The sequence below is a fragment of the Oryx dammah genome, unplaced genomic scaffold (assembly GCF_014754425.2).
Source record: "Oryx dammah isolate SB20612 unplaced genomic scaffold, SCBI_Odam_1.1 HiC_scaffold_2, whole genome shotgun sequence".
NCBI lineage: Eukaryota > Metazoa > Chordata > Mammalia > Artiodactyla > Bovidae > Oryx > Oryx dammah.
This window is the reverse complement of record NW_024070186.1, coordinates 72,890,510-72,917,711: the sequence shown is the minus strand read 5'-3', so window position 1 is coordinate 72,917,711 and position 27,202 is coordinate 72,890,510. Positions and strand designations below refer to the sequence as shown.

At 40.3% G+C, this 27,202-nt stretch overlaps 1 protein-coding gene across 1 annotated transcript in view; it reads left to right on the top strand.

Moving 5' to 3' along the window:
• MCF2L2 (MCF.2 cell line derived transforming sequence-like 2) overlaps nucleotides 1-27,202 on the top strand; it is a 274,628-nt gene that overhangs the window by 195,099 nt on the left and 52,327 nt on the right. Inside the window, exons 16-20 of the mRNA XM_040265422.1 lie at nucleotides 6,568-6,634; nucleotides 7,660-7,775; nucleotides 9,387-9,456; nucleotides 22,034-22,126; nucleotides 23,053-23,145. Coding sequence (XP_040121356.1) covers nucleotides 6,568-6,634; nucleotides 7,660-7,775; nucleotides 9,387-9,456; nucleotides 22,034-22,126; nucleotides 23,053-23,145 — 439 coding nt within the window. The remainder of the gene's footprint in view (nucleotides 1-6,567; nucleotides 6,635-7,659; nucleotides 7,776-9,386; nucleotides 9,457-22,033; nucleotides 22,127-23,052; nucleotides 23,146-27,202) is intronic.

The following is a 27,202-nucleotide window of genomic DNA, read 5'->3' as shown; positions in this document are numbered from 1 at the left end:
GGGAAGAATTTGCAATAACAACTGTGTTTTCAGTTCAGTTCAGTTCAGTCACTCAGTCTTGTCCGACTCTTTGCAACCCCATGAATCGCAGCAGGCCAGGCCTCCCTGTCCATCACCAACTCCCGGAGTTCACAAAACTCACGTCCATCGAGTAGGTGATGCCATCCAGCCATCTCATCCTCTGTCGTCCCCTTCTCCTCCTGCCTCCAATCCCTCCCAGCACCAGAGTCTTTTCCAATGAGTCAACTCTTCGCATGAGGTAGCCAAAGTATTGGAGTTTCAGCTTCAACATCAGTCCTTCCAAAGAACACCCAGGACTGATCTCCTTTAGAATGGACTGGTTGGATCTCCTTTCAGTCCAAGGGACTCTCAAGACTCTTCTCCAACACCACAGTTCAAAAGCATCAATTCTTCTGCGCTCAGCTTTCTTCACAGTCCAACTCTCACATCCATACATGACCACTGGAAAAACCATAGCCTTGACTAGACAGACCTTTGTGGACAAAATAATGTCTTTGCTTTTGAATATGCTTTCTAGGTTGGTCATAACTTTCCTTCCAAGGAGTAAGCGTCTTTTAACTTCATGGCTGCAATCACCATCTGCAGTGATTTTGGAGCCCCAGAAAATAAAGTCTGACACTGTTTCCACTGTTTCCCTCTCTGTTTCCCATGAAGTGATGGGACCAGATGCCATGATCTTCATTTTCTGAATGTTGAGCTTTAAGCCAACTTTTTCACTCTCCTCTTTCACTTTCATCAAGAGGCTTTTTAGTTCCTCTTCACTTTCTGCCATAAGGGTGGTGTCATCTGCATATCTGAGGTTATTGATATTTCTCCTGGCAATCTTGATTCCAGCTTGTGCTTCTTCCAGCCCAGCGTTTCTCATGATGTACTCTGCATATAAGTTAAATGAGCAGGGTGATTTTTAGGAACCCTAGAATATGACTTTTCCACCAATATGCATTGGGCTTCCCAGGTGGTTCAGTGGTAAAGAATCCACCTACCAATGTAGGAGACACAAGAGACGTGGGTTCAGTCTCTGGGTTGGGAAGATCCCTTGATGGAGAAAATGGCAATCCACTCCAGTATTCTTGCCTAGAAAATTCTATGGACAGAGGAGCTTGGTGGGCTACAGTCCATGGGGTCACAAAGAGTTGGACATGACTGAGCGATGGAGCATGTAAGTACCAATACGTATCCTATTCCTGTCTGATGAATTCTGCTTCAACCCGAGGTGCTGAGGTGTTTGTGAGGCATCCAGGTGAAGACATATGGGCTTGAGCATGACCAAAGATTGGGCAGGAAGATAAAGATATAGGAGAGTCAACAGCATGAGGGAAGAGGAGAGAAGGTAGTCTAGAAACTTGAGTTCAGATCTTGAGGGAGCAGCAATATTAGACATAAGGAGAAAGATGAAACAAGAAAGGAATAGAGAAGAAACAGGGTGGTAAATGAAACATGAATAATAAAGAGAAACCAGAGGAAAAGAAAGGTTTAAGAAGATGAATATCCATTACATCAGAAGCTTTGGGGTTTGAAAAGGATAAAAACAGATGTTTAATTTTTGCAAAGAGAGTATGAGATGAAAACTAGCTTTTTTAAAGAGAAAATCTATAATACTTTTGATGTGTGTGATATGATAGACTATGAGGAGTAAATTAAATCCTTTGATGACAAATTGTATTGACAGTTAATGAGCAAAAATATACTTCTAACAAACTGGTTTTCAAAAGAACATTATTCTATTGGAGAACTGGGAAATTGAGTAGGGGATGGGGGCAAGGGTTAAAAGAGGGAACAGATTAAGGTGTGTGCGCAGAGAAGAAACTTACTAGGAAATCCTAACACGTACATAGTGCATTAATGATCTTGTGTACAAAATAGGGCTGCATTCATCTTTTTAAAAAGCTTTCCTTTCCTGTCTCTTGGTTATGGTGTCATCTGAAGCAAAGAGGAGGTGTTATATAGGATGGAATTAGCCATCCAAAGTTATGTTTTTATACTACCTTAAAATGTTGCTTCAGAGAAAAAACAGTCCCTTACCATTTCCCCCTTAATGACCTGGGGATGTGGATGAAGGGAGATCCATTTTTATGTGTAAATCAAAGCCAGGGAGTACATTTAGTGTAGAGTACATTCGTGCAGGCTGATCTGGCATCATCAACCCCATCCTAATTACAGTGTTCTACCCCTGGGTAGATATCCACCAGGACATAAATTGCTCTACGTGTTTAAGGTTTTAAAATTACTTGAGTACTCCCAGTGTTTTCACCTACCTAATATACACTTGATGACTTTAGATATTAAATCCTTGAGTTTTTTCCTATGAACAAAGTGCTTTGGAATAATAAAGCAGGCAATCATCAGCTAGAATCATTAATTTTCTCCAGTTTTATAAAGTTATTTGTAAGGAAAACAAAGGAGAAGAAAAGAAAAAGAATGACTAACAATGGTGTGAGAATTTTTTTTTTTTAACTGGAACTGAAATGAAACCCACCAGTGTTCAGGGGACTTCCTGTTGTTGGGAGTTTTATCTATTGCACTCAAAAAAGTACTAAAAGGAAGCAGTTGAATTTGGAACATGACCTGACCAGGGACTTTTTTTGCTTCTGAGTTGTGAATATTTTCTTGTGTCAGATTGCTAAAGACTCCTAGGGTTCTCTAAATTATTATATAAATGTTGAATGATAAGACTGACTTCTGCCCACCACTTAGTTATTTCTGCCTTGTGACTTCATTTAATTGTCAATACATCCTTAAACAGCCTTGCCAAGTTACTTAAGCCCAGTGCTTCACAGGGGCATAAGAAGCTGGCTGCACTCTGGTTTTCTATGAATGCTCAACTGTCGCTGTGGTCCTACTTAATGTCATGGCTCTTAGAAACAGATTGGTATTGAGGCCTGTATTTCTTTCTGACATAGCAGTTATTATTTCAGGATGATTTACAAAAATCAAAGGAACCTTTTACTTAGAGACTCATTCAGTTCAGTTCAGTTCAGTCCCTCAGTGGTGTCCGATTCTTTGCAACCCCATGAACCACAGCACGCCAGGCCTCCCTGTCTATCACCAACTCCCGGAGTTTACTCAAACTCATGTCCATCGAGACGGTGATGCCATCCAGCCATCTCATCCTCTGTCATCCCCTTCTCCTCCTGCCCCCTATCCCTCCCAGCATGAGGGTCTTTTCCAATGAGTCAACTCTTTGCATCAGGTGGCCACAGTATTGGAGTTTCAGCTTCAGCATCAGTCCTTCCAATGAACACCCAGGACTGATCTCCTTTAGAATGGACTGGTTGGATCTCCTTGCAGTCCAAGGGACTCTCAAGACTCTTCTCTAGCACCACAGTTCAAAAGCATCAGTTCTTTGGTGCTCAGCTTTCTTTGTAGTCCAAATCTCACATCCATACACAACTACTGGAAAGACCATAGCCTTGACTAGACAGACCTTTGTTGGCAAAGTAATATCTCTACTTTTGAATATGCTATCTAGGTTGGTCATAACTTTCCTTCCAAGGAGTAAGCATCTTTTAATTTCATGGCTGCAGTCACCATCTGCAGTGATTTTGGAGCCCAAAAAAATAAAATCTGACACTGTTTCCACTGTTTCCCCATCTATTTCCCATGAAGTGATGGGACAAGAGACTCATTAGCTACTAATAAATATGATCTTGAAGTAACTTTTTTGGCAGAATTATACTTCTTAAAATTGTATCCTTGGTCAATGGCTGTCTTTTATCAGTTTTGTCTTATAACAAGCATTTATAAATAGATATAAATTTTTCATTTTAAGAAAAGATAATCATTGAGTTATAGTATAGGGTAAACTGTAGGATATCTTTCAAATGGGGTGTATATGTCATTACTGTCAGTAACATTCATTTTAAAGTGTCATGTAAACCATTTTTTAAAAGTATAAACGCAGTAAGTATTTAAATTTTTATTTCTGCTACACTGGGTCTTCATTGCGGCACTCATCCTTTTCCTAGTTGCAACATGGGGAATGGGGCTTCTCTAGTTGTGGCTGAGGGATTCTGTTACTGCAGAGCATGAACTCTGGAGTGTGCAGGCTCATTCGTTGTCATTTGTTGGCTTAGCTCCCCTGTGGCATGTGGGATCTTAGTTCCCCAACCAGGGATCAAACTGGTGTCCTCTGCATTGGAAGGTGGATTCTCAACCACTGGACCACCAATAAAGTCCTTACATTTTTTTTTCAAATCAAAGATTGAAGAAGGGTGAAGAGTAAAATGTAAAAATTTTTCCTCTATTTTCTTGTCTTCATTATCACTCTCTAAAGGAAATCACTGTTAACAATGTTTTAAGCTTCTTGGCATGAATTTTCTAAGCATTAGATAATTTTACATATATGTATGTATACACACTCATTTTACACAAATAGTGTGAATTTTATACAACTAGTCATATTCTACACATTGTTGTACATTTGGTTGTTGTTTTTTAAAATTCACTTAAAACTCTTGGACTGTGTCGTATCAGCATGATTCAGTCAGCTTCATTCTTTTTAAAAACTGCATGGCATTTCATTGTGTGTATGTACCATAATTTAAGTAACTTCCAGTTTGTGTCTTGTTGTTGTTGAGGTTCTGTTGTTTTAATTACAAACAATGAACGTGTTTAGAAGTGAAAATGCTGAGTTAAGTCACACACACCAGTCAATGTGTGTTTTAAATCATGATGAGTTATTTTCAAGATATCTTGTACAGATTTATACTTTTGCTAGTATTATCTGAGCATGTTTTCATATCTTCATCTGCCAGTCTTCTTTTGAGGTTTGCAGTGTCTGACATACTATAGAAGCTGAAAATTGTTACCTCTTTATACCATGCTTTTGTTGGATTCATATGTACTGAGCATTTTTTTATAAGACTAATAGTCATCTGTGTATTTTTGTGAATTTCCTATATCACATTCTTTGATTATTTGTCGCTATTTGTTATATCTATTCTTATGAAAGGAAAATAAACTATTTTCTAGGGTAGGCTACTGTTTAATAGATAACTCATGAGGAGCTCACAGGAAACCACAAATGTGTATATTCTACATGTGAACACTTGTACAAACACTGATTCACTTGGAGGCCTGAAAGAAAGCCCTAAAAGGCAAGTGTGGCCATATAACCTGAGGAGCAAAGGAAAACAGTCTGGAGATAGACTGGGGACTGGCCTCACTTTTTCTTTTGTTTTTCTATTGCTACATTGAAAACCAGCCAGAAACTGTTGCCCCGAGACAGGAGCCACCTGAGCATAGCAAGACTGGCTTTTTGCTGAAGTCATGTAGATAAAATCAAGGTGTTGGCCAGTTGCACTTCTTACAAGGTATCTTCTAAGTTTACGCAGTTGTGGCTGAATTCAGTTCCTTACAACCATAGGACTGAAGTTCCGTTTCCTTGCTGGCTGTTAGCTGGGGGCCACTCAGCTTCCCTGGTGGCTCAGAGGTTAAAGCATCTGCCTGGAATGCAGGAGAGCCTGATTTGATCCCTGGGTTGGGAAGATCCCCTGGAGAAGGAAATGGCAACCCACTCCAGTACGCTTGCCTGGAGAATTCCATGGAGGGAGGAGCCTGGTCCATGGAGGGAGGAGCCTGGTAGGCTACAGTCCATGGGGTCGCAAAGAGTCGGACACGGACACGACTGAGCGACTTCACTTTCACTTTCACTCAGCTTCTAGAGGCTGTCTGTGATCCTTGGTGTGTACCCCACCTCCATCTCCAAATCCGGCAAAGGAGAATGTCCTTTGTGCTATATACTTGTTGTACTTCCAATCTCACTGATTTTTAGATCCAGATCTAGAGTCCATGGGAGTAGGAGATGCCCAACCTGATAATCTACCTGTCTTAAGGTCAACTGATTTGGAACAAAACAGAATAGCAAAATATCTTCACTTATGTTAGTGTTTGATTGACTAACTGGGAGGAGGTGTATGGGCACTAGGGGCCAGAAATCTTGCAGGCCATGTTAGAATTCTGCATACCACACCTCCCACCTGCCTTTCCAATAGAAACAGAAAAAGCACATGTCTTCTGGCTATAGGAAATCAGTCACACAGAAACATGGAATGCTGGAGGAAGGGGGAAGGACAGGCATCTAACCCCATGCACACACACACAAAAGGCATTCCTATAGGTCAAAGATCATGATATGAGCAATGAAATAGCAGAAGGCTGGAGAGAAAATCTAGGAAACCACATGTGCGATGTAGGGATCAGGCAGACCTTGCTGACCAAGAAACCAAAGCTGATATTTCCTACTCCAGTATCTGCCCTCTTGCCCCCCAAACTATGGCCCACAAATAGGTCATTCTCTGGCTGCATACATGGATTTTGAGTCCTTTAACTTTGCCATTTCTTCTCGTGCCAGAGTGATCAGAATGTGGTTTTGTGAGATGTTGGCCTTGGGTTTTCAGCAGAACAGAATGAACTGTCTACAACCTAATTAGGTGAGCCACTGAGGGGAACTGTATTGATGACTGTTATTCTAAAAGAATTCTAAAACACTGCTTCCCTCCACCCCACTCTCTCTCTCTTTCATCTTCCCACCTGCTGCTGATTCAGGCATATTATACGTGACTTGCTTGAGACTGAAGAGACTTACATAAAAGAGATTAAGGATATAATTGATGTAAGTAGATTTGGGGCAAGGGGGATGTTAATCATGTATTCAAACTGTAAAAATTTTGTTGCAGAAAGAAATTCAGGATAGTTGCCTTATGTGTCTAGAATTCCCACCAAAGTTTCAGGTCTTATAAATAGCACACGTGGTTTTTTTTTGTTTTTTGTTTTTTTTCAGGAGGACATTCTATGTTGATTCATGTAACAAAATAACTTCCAAAGGATTGTAGCAACTCATATGATTCTAGTAATGCCCCACTTAGCTTCATCATATGCTTGCCAACAACGGATGTGATAATTTAAACATTTTGATAAATAGAATTGTTTCTCATTGTATTAAGTAGTATTCTTTTTACTTAAGAGTAAAATTTATATTTTCTCTATCTTCCTAAGGTAGTAATCTTGAGAAATAAACTATATGTATAAACTTATAATGGAAAGTTTTTACAATAAAACATCAGAATAAAACCAAATATCCAGTAAAAAGGGGAATGGTTGATGCTAAATGAAGTATTAGTCAACTGTTATAAAATAATTATTTTTACTAATAAACACAACGTTGAAATAAATGCTTGTAAGATTAAATTAAAAATAGTACTTCTAGAAATTTACAAGCAGAGTCTAAAAATGCATATAGAAAAACAGACTACAAATTATATATGTACTGTGATTATAACCATACATAATAAGCTTTTAAAAGCCATAAAGGAAATAATACAATAGTAATTGCATCAGGTCATAAAATAAGAGGTAAGCTTTTTTTCCTTTTCCATTTGACTTTTGTGGCAAATTTAAAAAACGGATTTGTTCTTCCTGTAAAAATACCATCATATTATCATTGCCATTAAACCATCTTATTCTGAAGATAGACCAATGAGGAATATAACATCAAAAGAAAGTATCTGAAAGAATGGCTTGCAAGAAACATGTGTGCCATACTCCCCAATTATTGAAGTTTTGGCCTTTACACTGTCTAATTCAGATCATATCTATGTGTTCCTGTTTGTAAAACCTACCCTCTTTCCACCTCTGCAGGGATATATCATTCCAATGGATTTTATTTGGCTGAAGCATCTAATTCCAGATGTTCTGCGGAATAACAAGGAGTTTCTCTTTGGGAACATTAGAGAACTTTACGAATTTCACAACAGGTATATAACGATTCAAATTATCAGAGAAAATGGAAAATAAGAGAAGGATGGAAATCAGTTCAGTCCAGTTCAGTCTCTCAGTTGTGTCTGACTACTTTTTGTGACCCCATGGACTGTAGCACACCAGGCTTCCCTGTCCCTTACCAGCTCCTGGAGCTCTCTCAAACTCATGTCCGTTGAGTCGGTGATGCCATCCAACCACCTTATCCTCTGTCATCCCCTTTTCTTCCTGCCTTCAACTTTCCCAGCATTAGGGTCTTTTCCAATGAGTCAGTTCTTTGCATCAAGTGGCCAAAGTATTGGAGTTTCAGCTTTTCATATTAAAAAGCAGAGACATCACTTTGCCGCCAAAGGTCCATCTAGTCAAAGCTATGATTTTTCCAATAGTCATGTATGTATGAGTGCTGAAGAACTGATGCTTTTGAACTGTGGTGTTGGAGAAGACTCTTGAGAGTCCCTTGGACTGCAAGGAGATCAAACCAGTCAGTCCTAAAGGAAATCAGTCCTGAATATTCATTGGAAGTACTGATGCTAAAGCTGAAACTCAGCTTCAGTGGATTGGATTGGGGTAGGATGAGATGAGAATGAGGTGAGAAGGTCCCCAAGGAAGAAGGGGAAAGACGTTAATGGAGCATGTACTAGTGTCAGGCATCAATGTTGTATTCATTCGTGGGTTCCTTTCCTTATTCATCTATTTACACATCAGCATTTATTGAGCACCTTCTGTGTCAGGCACTGTGTTCCGCATTAGGAGTACAAAGTTGACTAAGACACAAGTCCACTTACCTATTATCATAGAGGGGTGCTGGAAACCAGGGTGTTAGAAAATGCTAACCAGTCAGACAATTGTCCCTTTAGCCCATAGTTCCTGTCCTTTTAGCCTAATTGTCCTTTTAGCCCAAGGTGTTGGGCTCTAAAGAATGAGAAAAGGAGGGAACTTAGGAAATCATGTTCCAACTCTTTCATTTTACAGATGACAAAACCACATCTTGTGTTTACTACTTCACCCATTCTAATGGCTCCAGGCTCTCACATCTACTTGATAGGAGGGAAGAGACTGCTTGGTGAATGAGTTGTTTCTTAACCACATCTCTTTGCCATTGGTCAGACACAAAGCTGAAATAAAAATGCTATTTCTGTTTCTTTTCCTGGAGAAGTTATATAGCTTCTTTGAACCTCAGGTTTCACACTTATGAAACCCTGTCTTGCAAGGTTTGGTGGAGGATTGAATGAGATACTATTTGCAAAGCACTTAGCTTATGCCTGATTTATAGTCAGCTTTCAATGATAGTAGTAGTAGTAACAGCAGCAACAGTGGTTCTTGTTACTGTCACTATCATGTAGCAGAGATCATCAGTGTATCCAATCTGTCTGGTGCTTAGAATTACTCAAACAGGTATGAGTGGTTTCACAGAATCCTATTAATGGCACAGAATACATTTTTTTTTTCTTCCAAATCAGCACGTTGAAGATGAGTCAAAAGCGGTAAAGCCTGGAAAACAACATTTTTCTATGCACTTCTTAAAGCATTATGTGATTTTATTTTAAAAAAAATTTTGTTAATCCCATATATATATAAATCAAAGCATTATTATACTTTTCTTTCCCTAGGACTTTTCTAAAAGAATTGGAAAAATGCACCGAAAACCCTGAACTTCTGGCACATTGCTTTCTCAATAGAGTAAGTCTATGCCCCTAATAAATCAAAATAACCTTGTGATTAAAGTCAGCCCTTTATTTTCTATGTAAATGGCAAGGGCAAATGGAAACACAAATGGTCTAAAAATTTGTATCTGCCTTTTGAATGCAAACTGGGGAATCTTTGCAGGACTTCACCCAATGTGAACTGAGTTCACCCTGCTGGGTGGAAAGGACTGCAAGCCTGGTTTCCTGCAAAGCCCCCTAAAATGGAAGACTGGTCCCCCTGATCCCTGAGGTAGAGAATCCTCCTCTGGATGACTAAGCTAACTGTTGTCAACTAAAAAAGATGCACAAAGTGAGAGTGTGAGCTAAGTTCTATTTGGGGCAAAATGAGGACTGCAGTCCAGGAGGCAGCACCTCAGATAGCTCTGAGAAACTGCTCCAAAGTGGTAGTTGGGGGAGGTCAATATAGAAGATTTTGGTGAAAGGAGAGTTCAATGCCATCTTGCTTATTTTACAAAAAGTTTTATTCTAGTCATGAGGAGCTGATGTCACCATGAAGGGATTTAGTGCTTTTCTAGATATGAGGAGATGCAAGGATTGGGAATTATAAGATAGGTTCCTGAAAATATCTAACTATCTAAAGGCATGTTCCACCAGTTTCGCTGGAGCACAAAGTGCTTCACTCTTCACAACAGCTGCAGTAGCACAGGATTCAGCCTCCACAGAGGGAGATGACAAATGACCTTTGCAAGTGCCAATTTGTGGTTGACACTGTCTTAGGACAAGAGTCACACAGCAGGCTTAAATTCTTCGCTAAAGTTGTATTAACACTCTCAAAAGAACTGTGAAACTGAAACTCTCAGAAAATATTCTTCTATGTTATTTTCTACAACGTCAAGTACAGTGCAGTGCTCAGTTGTGTCTGACTCTTTGCAGCCCATGGACTGCCAGGCTCCTCTGTCCATGGAATTTTTCAGGAAAGAATACTGGGGCGGGTTGCCATTTCTTTCTCCAGGGAATCTTCCCCACCCAGGGACTGAGCCCAGATCTCCTGTGTCTTCTGCATTGCAGGCAGATTCTTTACTGCTGAGCCACTGGGAAACCTGATCCAGATGCCCTCTTCTTTCTAAGTCTTTCGCATTTCTTCTCTCTCTCCCAATCAGCCCTTCCTTTCATTCTCTTGCTCTTTTTTTTTTTTTTAATGAGCCTGAGACAATAAATCAAACAACTTAAATTTTTCAGCAGCTCAAAGTAGGACTAATAAGTCTAAGAGCAGTATTTGTGATAAACCGAAAGCAAGGAAATGAAAATTCCCCAGGTTTCAAGCTATTAGACACAGTGGAGAAATAGAGTCTTCAACCCTCAGAGCTTTAACCAACCTAGAAGACCCCTTCCATAGCCCTACCTGGGTTTTCCATCACAGCCTTATCATAGGTTTTTCATCCTGAACCAGAATTAAAGATACACTAAAAACTATTTTGGAGGAGATGATGAGATGGCAGTGCAGTAGGTGGATGCAGAGTATATCTCTCTCTGTGCTTGCATCAGGAATACATCTTCAGATGAAGAGGATCTCACAGAGCACCAGCTGAGAGCTGGCTGGAGTCCCTGATCACCAGAAGGGAATACATAGATTGACGCAAAACTTGGTAGAATGAAGGAAGGAAGGGAAAAAACAGAGAGTGAGTAGGACTGGACCTGAACCCATGGGGTGGAGGAACTGAAGCAGGGATGAAACCCCTGCATCGGAGGAATAGTTTGGGACAAAGGGGAGGCATTTGAGGCTGTTGGAGGATGAAGCAGCTGATCTGTGAAGGTCTGAATGGAATAAGAACCACACAAACAATCTGTACTGCAGCCCTATGTACCCCAGACAGGGACACAGGTCTTCCAGTATGCATAGTAGGGACTGGGTAGGGGCTGGAGAGCAGTCCCAGGACAAGGATTGCTATTGATTGTGGGAGATATCCTGAAGGGATGTGAGGGAGGAGATAGAAGAATGTCCTTGGAGGAAAGCTGGGCAGCTCTGGAGGCAGGGTGATACTGCTGAGTCAAGTGCTGGGAGTAGAATCACCACTGTAGCCTCTCTCTCTCCCCACATACTGATGCTAGCAGCTGATGGAGAAAGACCTCAGAGACGGTGGCCCTTTGAGTGCCTGACACACTAAGCAATAGACAGGGACCCCAGCCAGGAGGGCCCTTTGAATGCCTGCTGCACCAAGCACCATAGAAGGACCAGCCAAGGAAGCCCTTTGAACACGAGCTGCCAGAGGCTAAAAAAGGCTCTGCTGCTGCTGCTGCTGCTGCTAAGTCGCTTCAGTCGTGTCCAGCTCTGTGTGACCCCATAGACGGCAGCCCACCAGGCTCCCCCGTCCCTGGGATTCTCCAGGCAAGAACACTGGAGTGGGTTGCCATTTCCTTCTCCACTGCTTAAAAGTGAAAAGTGAAAGGGAAGTCACTCAGTCGGGTCTGACTCAGCAATCCCATGGACTGCAGCCCACCAGGCTCCTCTGTCCATGGGATTTTCCAGGCAAGAGTACTGGAGTGGGGTGCCATTGCCTTCTCTGGAAAAAGGCTCTAATAGCCTTTTTATATCCTTATATCCTGCACCTGTGGCTGCTGGCTTCCCTATACATCTGGCGCATCCAGGTTCCTTGGGATCCAAGCATCTGTGCCACCTCCATACCTAGTCCTCACTAGGGTAGAACTGCCAGAGGCTAGGAAAAAAAACAAAACAAAACCCTAATAGTGTGAAAATCTCATGTACCCACGGCCACCGGCTTCCTTGCACACCTGGCATCACCAGGTTCCCCACAGCGCAGCCAGCTGAGCCCCCTCCATACCTGGTCCTCAGTGGGGCAGAGTTCCCTGGGGAGGAGTTGCCAGAAGCTAGGAAAAGTCCTAATAGAGCCATATCTCCTGCACCAGCTCCTCTGCATAGCTGGTGCTTCCAGGGTCTCTGATCCAAGCAACTGTGCCACCCCACACCCAGTCCTCACTGGGGACCCAAGTCCTCCAGGGCAGCCTCAGGAGCAAACTCCAGTGGATGACCCATATGCAGAGGTGGAGATAAAACCACAGTTGAGCTCCAGGGGCAGAGTGGCTAAGGAAGAGGATTGAAAACCCTTCCACCAGCTGTACAAGCTGCAGACTAAATCCACACGATCAACTGGGTAAACTCTGAGTCTTGTTGTTGTTTAGTTGCTAAGTCATGTCCAATTCTTTGTGACCCCATGGACTGTAGCCCACTAGACTCCTCTGTCCATGGGATTTCCCAGGCAGGAATACTGAGTGGGTAGCCATTTCCTTCTCCATGGGATCTTGTCGACCCAGGGATCGAACCCACGTCTCCTGCATTGGCAGGCAGATTCCTTACCACTGAGCCACCAGGGAAGTCCTATGGAATATATAAAAGGACAATGAGTGTTCACACAAAAGAAGAAGCCCTAGCTCTGGCCACTGTGGATATTGGAGGCAAGCATACACAGGTATAGGGCTAGATTAGAGTCTGTGCTGTCCCCACAACAGATACAGAGAACAGTCGAGTTTTGGAAGAACTCCTAGTGAGGTGGAGGTGGAATTGCCACTCTATATACATTTTCCTCCTTTCCTTTTCACCCTTTCACCTTTCACCCTTTTTTCTTTTCATTTTCATATTATTTCATGTTCTTTTTAAAAAATTATCCCTTAAATTTTTATTTTTCATAACCTACTTTTTCCATTTTTTAAAATGTTTTAATTTTAAACAAATTCATTTTTACCCTAGTTGTGATTGTGCTCTTCTTTTTTTATTCCTTTTTTATCCTTTTTTTCCTTTGTTTTCTCTCTTCTTTTCCCTTTGTAAGTGTGTGAGTTTCTTTGGGTGTTCTTGGCTATTGAGTGTTGGTTTCACCTTGGCTATTGAGTTGGGCTTTTATCTTCTGTGCTGTGATGCCTGTGAAATCTTGGTGCCACAGTAAGGGATCAGGCCTGAACCCCTGAAGTGGGAGACCTGAGTACAGGACTTTGGACCACCAGAGAACTCCCAACCCCATAGGACATTAACTGACAAGAGCTCTCCCAAAGGCCTCCATCTCAACACTAAGATCAAACCTCACCCAAAGGCCAGAAAGCTCCAGTGCCAGACACCTCATGCCAAATCACTAGCAAAAAGAAACACAGCCCTGCCCATTAGCAGAAAGGCTGCCCAAAGCTATACCAAGCCCATAGACACCCCAAAACACACTGCTAGACTCGGCAGTACCCCTCAGAGAGACAAGATCCAGTTCCATCCACCGGAACACAGGCACAAGTCCTCCCAACAAGGAAACTTTTACAAAACACTGATCCAACCTCACTCACAGGGGGCAGACTCCACAATTAAGAGGAACTACAATCCTCCAGCCTGCAGAAAGGAGAACCCAAACACAGTGAATTAAACAAAATGAAAATACAAAGAAAAATGCAGCAGATGAAGGAATATGGTAAAAAAAAAAAAAAAAACACCTTAAGACCAAACAAATGAAGAGGAAATAAGCAGTCTACTTGAAAAAGAATTCAGAGTAATGATAGTAAAGACAATCCAAAATCTTGGAAACAAAATGGAGGCACATATAAATAGACTGGGGCATGGATAGAGAAGATATGAGAAATACTTAACCAGGACCTAGAAGAATTAAAGAATAGACAATCAGCAATAAACAACACAAGAACTGAGATTAAAAATACACTAGAAGGAACAAATAGAAAACTATCTGAGGCAGAAAAACAGACAAGTGAGCTGGGAGATAGAATAGTGGAAATACCTGAAGCAGAGCAGAATAAAGAAAAAACGAAAGAAATAAGGAGTCTCAGCAGCCACTGTGACAACATTAAGTGTACCAACATTAAAATTATAGGGGCCCTAGAAGAAGAGGACAAAAAGAAATGGTATGAGAAAATATTTGAGGAGATTATAGGTTGAGGGCAGGAGGAGAAGGGGGCAACAGAAGATGAGATGGTTGGATGGCATCACCGACTCAATGGATATGAGTTTGGGAAAACTCCAGGAGATAGTGGAGGATAGGGAAGCCTGGCATGACGCAAGCCCATGGGGTTGCAAAGAGCAGAACACGACTTAGCAACTGAAAAACAATAGTCAAGGACTTCCCTAACACGGGAAAGGAAATAGCTACCCAAATCCAGGAATCTCAGAGAGTCCCATATAGGATAAACCCAAGGAAAAAAACACCAAGACACATATTAATCAAACTAATGAAAATTAAACACAAAGAACAAATCTTAAAAGCAGCAAGGAAAAGCAACAAATACCATACAAAGGGACTCCCATAAGGCTAACAGCTGATCTTTCAACAGAAAATTCTGCAGGCCAAAAGGGAATGGCAGGATATACTTAAAGTGATGAAACAGAAAAAACTTCAGCCAAGATTGTTCTATCCAGTGAAGATCGTATTCAGATTTGAAAGAGAAATCAGAAGTTTTACAGACAAGCAAAAGTTAAGAGAATTCAGCACCACAAAACCAGCTTTACAACAAATGCTAAAAGTTCTTCTCTAGACAGGAAACATAAGAGAAAGAAAAGACCTACAAAAACAAATCCCAAAACAATAAAGTAAATGGTAATAGGATCATACATATCAATAATTACCTTATATGTAAATAGACTAAATGTCCCAACCAAAAGACACAGATTGGCTGAATGGATACAAAAACAAGACCCCTATATATGCTGTCTACAAGAGACCCACCTCAAACCTAGGAACACACACAGCCTGAAAGTGAGGGACTGGTAAAAGATATTCTGTGCAAATGGAAATCAAGAGAAAGCAGGAATAGCAATATTCACATCAGGTAAAATAGACTTTAAGACTGTTACAAGCGGCTAGGAAGGACACTACATAATGATCAAGGGACCAATCCAAGAAGATATAATAATTATAAACATATATGCACTCAACAGAGGAGCATCTTAATACATAAGACAAACGCTAACTATTAAAAAGGAAGTTGACAGTAATACAATAATAGTGGGGAACATTACCCCACTCACACCAATGGACAGATCATCCAGACAGAAAATTATTAAGGAAACACAAGCTTTAGACAATACATTGGACGAGTTGGACCTAATTGATAGCTACAGGGAATTTCATCCAAAAACAGAGATTTCACTTTCTCCCCAAGTGCACATGGAACTTTCTGCAGAATAGATCACAATTTGAGTCACAAATGAAGCCTTGGTAAATTAAAAGAAATAATTTCAAGCACTGTTTCTGATCACAGTGCTATAAGATTAGCTATCAACTACAGGGAGAAAAAAACTACAAAAAACATAAACACATGGAGGCTAAGCAATATGCTTCTGAATAATCAACAGATCACTGAAGAAATCAAAATATACCTAGAAATAAATCACAAGGAAAACACAGCAACTCAAAATCTATGGGATATGCTAAAAACAGTGCCAAGAAGTAAGTTTATAGCTGTATAAGCCTACCTCAAGAAATAAGAAAAATATGGAATAAACAACCTAATTTTACACCTAAAGCAACTAGAAAAAGAACAAAAAACCCAAAAGTTAGCAGAAAGAAAGAAATCATAAAGATCAAAACAGAAATAAATGAAAAAGAAATGAAGGAGACAGTAGCAAAGCTCAATAAAACTAAAAACTGGTTCTTTGAGAAGATTAAATTGACAAACCATTAGCCAGACTCATCAAGAAAAAAAGAGAGAAGACCCAAATCAATCAAATTAGAAATGAAAAAGAAATAAAACAGACAACACAGAAATATAAAGGATAATTAGAAATGAAAAAGAAGTTAAACAGACAACACAGAAATATAAAGGATCATAAGAGGCTATCATGAGCAACTATATGGCAATAAAATCGAAAACCTTGAAGAAATGAGAAAATTCTTAGAAAATATAACCTTCCAAAATTGAACCAGGAAGAAATAGAAAATATGAATAGACCAATCACAAGCATGGAAATCGAAACCACATTCCAAAATCTTCCAACAAACAAAAGCTTGGGGCCAGATGTCTTCACAGGCAGATTCTACCAAAAGTTTAGAGAAGAGCTAACACCTATCCTGCTCAATCTTCCAGAAAATTGCAGAGGAAGGAAAACTCCCAAACTCATTCTACAAGGTCACCATCACCCAGATACCAAAACCAGACAAAGATGCCACAAAAAAGAAAATTACAGACCAATATCACTGATGAACATGGATGTAAAACTTAACAAAATTCTACCAAACAGAACCCAACAATACATTAAAAAGCTCACACATTATGATCAAGTGGGCTTTATCCCAAGGATGCAAGGACTGTTCAGTACATGCAAATCAATCAATGTGATACACCATATTAACAAAATGAAAGATAAAAATCATATAATCATCTCAATAGATGCAAAGAAAGCTTTTGACAAAATTCAATACCCATTTATGATTAAAAAAAAAAAACTCTCCAGAAAATAGGCATAGAAGTAATATCAGTTCAGTTCAGTCACTCAGTCGTGTCCAACTCTTTGAGACCCCATGGACCTCAGCACGCCAGGCCTCCCTGTCCATCACCAACTCCTGGAGTTTACCCAAACTCATATACCTCAACATAATAAAGGCCATATATGACAAACCCATAGCAAACATTATTCTCAATGATGAAAAACTGAAAGCATTTCCTCTAAGATCGGAAAAAGACAAGGGTGCCCACTCTTGCCACTATTATTCAACATAGTTTTGGAAGTCCTAGCTACAGCAGTCAAAAAAGGAAAGAAATAAAAAGAATCCAGATTGGAAAAGAAGAAGTAAAACTCTCACTGTTGCAGATGACATGATTCTCTACATAGAAAACCCTAACGATGCCACCAGAAAATTACTAGAGCTAATCAATGAATATAGCAAAGTTGGAGGATATAAAATTAATACACAGAAATTCCTTGCATTCTTATATACCAACAATGAAAAATCAGAAAGAGAAATTAAGGAAATAATCCCATTCACCACTGCAACAAAAAGAATAAAATACCTAGGAATAAACCTACCTAAAGCGACAAAAGACCTATATGCATAAAACTATAAGACACTGATGAAAGAACTCAAAGAGAACACAAACAGATGGATAGATATACCATGTTCCTGAACTGGAAGAATCAATTTTGTGAAAATGACTATACTGCCCAAAGCAGTCTTTCGGGTAGTATAAAATTGGGTCATGCAAAAAATTGCACTAGATTCAGTGCAATCCCTATCAAATTACCAATGGTATTTTTCACAGAACTAGAACAAACAATTTCACAATTTGTATGGAAACACAAAAGACCCTGAATAGCAAAGGCAATCTTGAGAAAGAAGAATGGAACTGGAGGAATCAACTTGCCTAACTTCAGACTACACTACAAAGCTACAGTCATCAACGCAGTATGGTACTGGCACAAAAACAGAAATATAGACTAATGGAACATAATAGAAAGCCCAGATATAAATCCATGCACCTATGGGCACTTTATTTTTTTTTTACAAAGGAGGCAAGAATATACAATGAAGAAAAGACAGTCTCATCAGTAAGTGGTTCTGGGGAAACTGGACAGCTATGTGTTAAAGAATGAAATCAGAATGCTCCCTAATGCCATACACAAAAATAAACTCAAAATGGATTAAAGAACTAGGTATAAGACCAGAATAAAAGGTTTAGAGCTAAACATGTTTAGAGGTAAACATAGGCAGAACATTCTGACATAAATCACAGTATGATCCTCTATGACCCACCTCCTAGAGTAATGGAAATAAAAACAAAAATTAACAAATGAAATCTATTAAACTTAAAAGATTTTGCACATCAAAGGAAACTATAAACCAAGTGAAAAAGATAATCCTCAGAATGGGAGAAAATAATAGCAAATGAAAAATTGACATCCAGAAAAACAAACAATACAATCAAAACTGGGCAGAAGACCTGAACAAATATTTTTCCAAAGAAGACATACCAATGGCTAATAAACACATAAAAAGATGCTCAACCTTGCTCATTATTAGAGACATGCAAATCAAAACTACAATGAGTATCACCTCACACTTGTCAGAATTGCCATCATCAAAAAATCTACAAACACTAAATGCTAGAGAGGGTGTGGGGGAAAAGGGAACCTTCTTGCATTCATGGTGGGAATACAAATTGATCCAGCCACTTTGAGAAGAGTGTGGAGATTCCTTAAAAAACTAGTAATGAAACTACCATATGACACAACAATCCCACTACTGGACATATACCCTGAGGAAACCATAATTAAAAACATATGTTCCCCAATGTTCACTGCAGCACTATTTACGATTGCTAAGACATGGAAGAAAACTAGATGTCCATTGACAGATGAATGGATAAAGAAATTTTGCTACATATACACAATGGAATATTACTCACCCATAAAAAGGAATGCATTTGACAGAGTTCTAATAAGGTAGATGAACCTAGAGCCTATTATACGGAGTGAAGTAAGTCAGAAAGAGAAAGACAAATATCATATGTTATGCATATATATATGGAATCTAGAAAGATGGTACTGATGAACATGTCTGCAGGGAAGCATGGAGACATAGACATGGAGAACAGACTTGTGGACTCAGGTGGGAAAGGAGAGGTTGGGATGAACTAAGAGGGTACCATTGAAACATATACATTATCATATGTAAAATTAGATAGCCAGTGCAAATTTGCTGTATGACTCAGGCAGCTCAAATCTGGTGCTCTGTGACAACCTAGACGGGTGGGATGGGGTGAGATGTGGGAAGGAGGGTCAAGAGGCAGGGGACATAAGTATATCTATGCCTGCTTCATGTTGTTATATGGCAGAAACCAATATGATATTATAAAGCAATTATCCTCCAATTAAAAATAAAATTTAAAAACTATTTTGTATTCAATCTGATTAATTTCCTTTTTGAATTACTTTTATAGCATTGCTATAGTGTTTTATACCATTTTACAACTTTATGCTAATCAAACCACTAATGTGAAATCTAGTTTCAGAATTTAGTAATATTTCATAATTGCTTATATCATTATTGCAAAGATTTATTGAAATTATTGAATGAGAAAAGGACCAAATTTCTATGGGAAACAATTGGATATTATCAAATAAAAATTGTCCAAATTATAGGAAATGGTTGGGAAATGGTTAACTGGGCATCTTTTCTTAGAAGAATTTCTCTCCTAAAGTTTTACAAAGCTTTTCATACCCAGACCACAAACCTGCATATAATTCTATATGATTTATGATATTGGGGACAAAATACCAGTAGTAAATTCATATCAAGTACAAAGCTATTACTCTGGGACAAATGAAGTAATTAAAAACTACAACTACTTACTGTTTGAGAATCCTTGAGGGAATTATCACTGCTGTGCAAAGACTTGTATTTGTTAGTCAAAAAGGCAGGTGCATCACCTACTATTTACTATAGCAGTTAAACTCTTCTCATAATACTTGAGACTTCCACTAATCATGGATGTAAGCTTTGAAATATTGCTCTAGCCAAGTGCTTTAATCAGATTGGGTACCCTGTAGTATCCAGGAAGATTTTGCCCCAGAGACCAAACTCTATTTAGAACAGCATTTACCTTGAGTTTTATTTGTTCTGAGATCTCATGTGGTACAAATGAAAAAGCACTGGGGTAGGACTCAGAAAACTTAGTGTTAGTTGCTCAGTTGTGTCCAACTCTTTGCAACCCTATGGACTGTAGGCCTCCAGGCTCCTCTGTCCATGGGATTTTCCAGGCAAGAATACTGGAGTGGTTTGCCATTTCCTTCTCCAGGGGATCCTCCTGACCCAGAGATCAAACCTAGGTCTCCCACATTGCAGGTGGATTCTTTACTGCCTGAGCCACCAGGGAAGCCACTTGGAAAACTTCACTTCTCATCTAAGTTGAGCCACTTGCTATCAGCATGACCTCAACTTTCCTCCTCCTTGCAACAAGCTTGGTAATACCAATATGTAAAGTTGCTGTGGAAATGAAATCAAATATTGCATATTGCACACAGAATGGCTCTACAAAGTAAAAAGTACTTTAACAATAGCTACCATTTGTTGAGTACTCTGCTGTATTGGGCATTTGTTGAGAGGGTTCTATACATCTCATTTAATCTCACAGCACTCATAGGAGTTAACTGAAGTTTTGAGCCTGCTTAACAGATGAGAAACTGAAGTGAAGGAAGGTTAAGTAACTGACCTCAGGCCAAATAAGCAAATAGCTTTGTTTGTAACTAACAAGGCTGAGAACTGAACCTGAGCAACAGTCTTCCCAATTCCTAAGCAATCGCATCTCCCTGTATGAATATGAGTTTTGGGGTAGCAATTTTTTAGCCTCCTGATTTATTCTATAAGGAAGTTAAGGGGATCAGGCACTTTTGTATGCTGCTGGTTAGTTCCCATGTTTTCACAAGAATTTTGAACTGAAGAGTAAATTTAGGTCAGTAGTGTGTTTCAGTGCTGGAAGGCATGTAATGTTCTGTGATACTCAAAGTACAGACACAGAAGCAAGAAGTGAAGGCTTCAGGAGCACAGGTATCAGCTCAGCATCCACCAAGAGAACACAGAAATCCACAAGGAAGTGGCCACGTGGTCATCTCTGCCGGAGCAGTCCAGGCTCTGTGGCAAGCACAGCCGCTGTAGACTGGGTTCTCCTGATGGAGAGGATGAAGCTGGCAAACTGACTCCACAGGCTTGGGTATACTTTCTACCTTGGATATTGGCAAATGTGTGCCCACCTCTCGGGGCCTTTGATACAATGAGAATATAGTTCACACAGCACTTGGAATCCCTCTTGATCTCTAGCTATGAGATAGTGGTGTCCCTTTTTATGTCTTGGAAGACTTGTGCTGCAGGTTGAAGGTGATGTTCGAGGCAGGGATTGCCCAGACCACTTAGTTTGTGTTCAAGCTTCCACTGCCATATTTTCCTTCTGGGATGTTTCTATCTTTTGGTTATTTCTTAGGTTTCTTTACAGGGTTGGCATCATGATGACTGTAAAGTTGGTGCTAGTGGTAAAGAACCCACTTGCCAATGCAGAAGACATGAAAGACATGGATTCGATCCCTGGGTCAGGAAGATCCCCTGGAGGAGGGCATGGCAACCTGCTCCAGTATTCTTGCCTGGAGAATAACATGGGGGACAGAGGTGCCTGGTGGGCTACAGTCCATAGGATTGCAAAACGCTGGACATGACAGAAGTGACTTAGCATGCACGCATGGGGAGAAAGCTGCCAGCACATTTTTGTCCATTTTATTACTCACTGCAAACCATTTGGGGGAGATATTTATCTAGGTATCCCAGATAAAGAAAGGAGGAGAAAGGATAAAGAGAAAATCCAACTCCTGTTCATGAATTCAGTTATTTATTGACCAGAGTCCTAGAGCTTCTCTCATAGTACTCCATTCATATCTGTGTTGTTTATAACCCTCTGTTTACCTCCTTGTCACACACTCACTCCAACATAAGGTTATTTGTTGTACATCCCCAGTTCCTTACACATTGAAAATACTCCAGGCCTACTGAGTGAATGAATAAACTGTGTCATTATATCCTTTTATTGAAAAATGCTAACTGGTTAACTTGTTCTAACTTTTTCTCACCCAGAAAGAAGATCTTCAAATATATTTTAGATACCATAAGAACCTGCCCCGAGCCAGGGCAATCTGGCAAGAATGTCAAGACTGCACCTACTTTGGGGTAACACTGCATTTCTAAGTTCTCCCACAAACTCTTTTCCCGGGACAATGTTCATAGACATCCAACTTTTAAAGAAATCTAAAAGTATGAACTAGGAAGAGGAATTTGGCATTGGGATTTATGTTTATTAAAGTCTTTCCTATTTTGAAATTACACACTGAAAGTTTCAATGCTGCCCTGGGTCTCTATAGGACAACCTGTAAGGAACTGCTGTAGCCTGGTGAGAAAATGGAGTGCTCTTCTAGGATAGGCTTTTTTAGTTGTTGTTGTCTGTTTGTTTTAGGATAGGTTTTAAAAGCAGAATTAAGTCACACTTGGGGGAATCCCTGGAATGATATCAATAAGCCTATCATGTATCCTTAAATAGATTCCCACACTCCCAAGCCCCAACCTGAAGACAGGCTGCCTCCTTTTCAGAAGGCTGCCCCATTGCCTCCCTCTTTATGGACTTACTTTCTAAAAGAAATAAATAAAAAATAAATAAAAAATTTAAAAAAAATTTTAAAAAAGAAATAAATAGGCATATATGTATACATATAACTGATTGACTTCATTGTATAGCAGAAACTAACCCAACATTGTAAAGCAATTATACTCCAATAAAAAGTTATAAAATAAGAAAAAAAATAATAAAGTGAATCCTTGAGAAAACAAAACAACATAAAAGAACAAGCAATAAAGAAATAAACAGCCTGGCATCCCTACTTGCCTTTAAAACTACCAGCCAAGCCTGTCCCCTTTCCTGTCTCTCATTTTACAGTCTGTAACTAAGTGAGTGAACCGCCAAAACATTACGGAACTGGTCGACCCTGCTGCGCTGTCCTGTCCATGAAGAATCCACTTCACTTGTATTTAAATGCTGCTGCTTCTGTTCCCTGTGTGTGTGTGTTGTTTTGTTTCATGTTGTTTCTGTTTGACTTTTCAAGGTATGCCAGCGTCAACTGGGGCACAGTCTCCCTCTTTTTAAGTGTCTGAGAGAACCAAGTCAGAGACTTATAAAGTACCAGACGCTGTTGAAGGTAAGTTGATGAGACAGTACTTCCTATGCTGGGAGAACAGATGTAGGTGTGATGGTGCACTTTACCTTGAAAAGTGAAAGTGAGGTCGCTCAGTCGTGTCCGACTCTTTGTGACCCCCTAGACTGCAGCCTACCAGGCTCCTCTGTCCATGGGATTTTCCAGGCAATAGTACTAGAGTGGATTGCCATTTCCTTCTCCAGGGGATCTTCCCAACCCAGGGCTTGAACCCGGGTCTCTGGCATTGTAGACAGACGCTTTACCGTCTGAGCCACCAGGAAGTCCCTTTACACACGTAGAATTGTAACTTCAACTTCCAAGGGTGAAGCTAGATCTATATTTCAGGCTTTTCCTGTCCCCAGATCTTAATCAGCTTCCTCAATGAGGAGTAAGACCAAAAAATCATAGGGACATGGAAGCCTAGCTAGTCCAATGTGTAGCCAGCTTATTGTAGCAGGGGGTCCTAGGGAGGACAAGGCCACCACATGCTGGCAGCTTAGAGAGTGGGGAGCCAGGCAGGCCACTACTCTTGGTAAGATGTTTACAGGTAAGATACCATCTGCTCCATTTTACACCTGGGACAAGGAGCTTCAGGAAAGAGTTGTGATAGTCCCTGAAGTTACTGTTAATATGTTACATGCATTTAAACAGAGGGGAGAAGGCAACACTGGATCCTTCTCTTCTTCCGCCGCATCTACCTCTGCTTTTAGACTGAGGCTTTTTCTCAAGAGCAGCATAACAGGGGGAATTTGTTCTGTGGAACCCCCTAGTGGTTCTTTCTCGCTCTGAGACCAGCACACCTGCAGGAGAACACTCCTAGGAACCCCCACACACACCCACACACACAGGTCAGGAGCTCTGTCAAGCCTGCTTTCCCACGTGTAAGCTGGGGGAAAGGTCTGGGCTACTCTTCCAAGGTCTGTTTTTAATTAACCTTTATTAAGTAGGTCTTGCCCAGTGGCTACTCTCTGTTAATTTGAAAGCAAGCTGTTTACTGAGTACCTTCCCACGTGTGTTTCTTACTTAATCCCCACAGTCATGTGTGCCCAAAGGCTCTGGATTGTGAAGAAATGGAGGCTCAGGGCAGTTAAGCTACCACCAGTGTTCTGCCCTCGGGGCAAGTTCCCCTCTCCGCTTGGCATCAGTAGGCCCAGCCTTGGCTACACCAGCTCTGCTGCTGCCAGTGTGTGGGGCCTCTCAGGCCTTGGTTTCCTTGTCTGTAAAGTGAGGACACTCACCCTCCCGCATAGGTTCAGTGAGTGACATAGTCACAGTCAAGAGCTGGCTCAGGGCTGACCCCCAGGAAGCATCCATCACATAACCTGCAGCTGTTGTTTCATACCTGGAGTCATCACACCAGCCTGGGAGTGAGGAAGGTGACCCTCTGATTCCCTCCGTGAGGGGCATCTATGAGAATGTTTGATAAAGCATTCACTTAGGGCCTTGTGCTCCTCTGACAGCCCCATCTTTACTGTCATCCTAACTTTAGAAGTCCTACTTACTGCTGGGCTCAGTGAGGAGGGAGCAGGACCTACGTAGGGGTCTTTACCTCCTGGGCCTGGTGCACCCAATACTGAAGAGCTCAAGCTTTCCCACAGAAGCAATGTTGATGCAATAGCTATGTCTGTACCTTCCGTGGAGGACTGTAGGACATAGTGATTAGAAACACTGACTCAGGAATTAGACATCCTGGGTGTGGTCTGGCTCTGATGCTTCCAGGCTGCGGTGAAATCAGGCAATTGCTTAACCTCTCTGTACCTTAGGTCCCTCACCTATAGAATGAAGGTAGTAATTGTACTTTCCTGGTATGTTTTTTGGGAACATTAAGTGAGGTAATGCATGTTAAAAATACTTAGAAGGTTTGTATTTCACTGAGGAAACGAGGCAAGATCACTATAAAATATTCCTTGGGGGTCTGTGCAAAAACCATGGGAGGCTACTCAAGACAGACCAGATTACTCCATAGCTAAGCTTCTTCCTTCCTGGAAGAAAAAGTTTAAACCATTGGCATGCCCGTGAAGAGAGGAAGCACTTTGGAGTGTTCTCTACTCTGAGCGACAGAGCTCATGCTGCAGTGCCTGCGTGTCATGTCTGATTCTGAGTGTAGCCCGCCAGGCTCCTCTGTCCATGGAATTCTTAAGAATACTGGAGTGGGTTGCCATGCCCTCCTCCAGGGGATCTTCCTGACCCAGGAAGGATCATGGGATCCTGGTGTGGGAAAGCTTTCTAAGTATAAAACAAAAAGGAAAAGGAATGATAGACTATACCAGTAAAAACAGACACATGAAAAAATGGGGAAAATATTGTATTAGCAAGATATGTGACAAATGGTTAGCATGTTTAATAATAAGCCTATAGAAATTAACAATATGGAGAAGGAAATGGCAACCCACTCCAGTATTCTTGCCTAGAGAATCCCATGGACAGAGGAGCCTGGTGGGCTGCCGTCTACAGGGTCGCACAGAGTCGGACACGACTGAAGCGATTTAGCATGCATGCATGCATTGGAGAAGGAAGTGGCGACCCACTCCAGTGTTCTTGCCTGGAGAGTCCCAGGGACAGAGGAGCCTGATGGGCTGCCATCTATGGGGTCGCACAGAGTTAGACACGACTCAAGTGACTTAGCAGCAGCGGCAGCATACATATTAAAACTGAATTAAAACTGAAAGATGAAAAGCTGAGGTAAACAAAAAAAATCAATATATCTTTAGTTAACACAGAATAATTATTGTTGATTAATTTCTGGCAAAACTGCAGGCCATAGAATTAAATATATTTCCTGAAAATGTAAGACTTAAAAATGTAACAGATGAGAATAGGAGATAAGGTCTTCTAAATCATAAATAGAAATAAATTGACTGCAGCAGTATTCAATAAATATTCCAACATTTAGTAAAAAGATTAAGACTCTAGAAACATTCACAGTATGAATCCATTCATATAAAATTCAAAAACAGATTTAAAGTATGTATAATATGAATGCATGTTTAGGTGGCAAAGCTACATAGGAAAACAAGGAAGTGAATCTCATTATATTTGGAGAGTAATTACCTTAGGCAATAATAGAAGGGGCTGTGATAACAAAATGATAGGGGAGTTGGACTTCCAACATGCTAGTAATGTCATTTCTTGGTCTACATGACTATTGCACTGATGCTTGAATTATTATTGTGCTAAAATGTACATATGATTTAAGCATTTTTCTCAATGTTTACTTTATTTCACATAACAAAAAGGTTTTAAAATGAAGTAGAGAGAATTCTCTGGTAGTCCAGGGGTTAGGATTCTGCACTTTCACTGCCTAGGGCGCAGGTTCAATTTCTGGTTGGGGAACTAAGTTCCTGCAAGCTGCTCAGTGAAGCCAAAAAAGAAAAACATTAAAATTAGTAGAGATATAAAGAATTTGAATAGCAAGTTTCACTCACTATTATGTGTTATCTCTGTATATAAGTATATTATACCCATATAGATACAATGTTATAGAAACGTATATTATAGATACATGAATTTACTTTTAAAATATGAATTTACTTTTAAAATTTAGTTTTAATTGGAAGATAATTACTTTACAGTACTGTGTTGGTTTCTGCCATCCATCAATATGAACCAGCCAGAGGTATACATATATCCCCTCTGTCTTGAACCTCTCCCACCTCGCATCCCGTCCCACCCTCTAGGTTGTCACAGACATATGACTTTAAATATATATGTGTATATGTACCATGCAGTCTGTTCAAATGCTCATAAAACCTTCTTTTAAAAGTCCATCATCTACAAGGCAAGGGATAAGTTTATCATTGCTGCAGAATCAATGATAGCTGTGAATTTCCTATGCTTTCAGTTCCCAGGTTGGGATTCATGTGTGTATTTATACTCTCATTATTTATTGGTGTGTGGTAGGGGGTGGGAGGATAGATAACTCAGCTTCCAGTTCATATGTACAAGGAATCACATTCATCCATGCTTCATGCCAAACAGTTATATATTGCCCAGAAACCCTAGACTTTGACTTAAATGCAGTAAATGAATGGAATTCTATATTGTCTTTCTTTTTTTAACT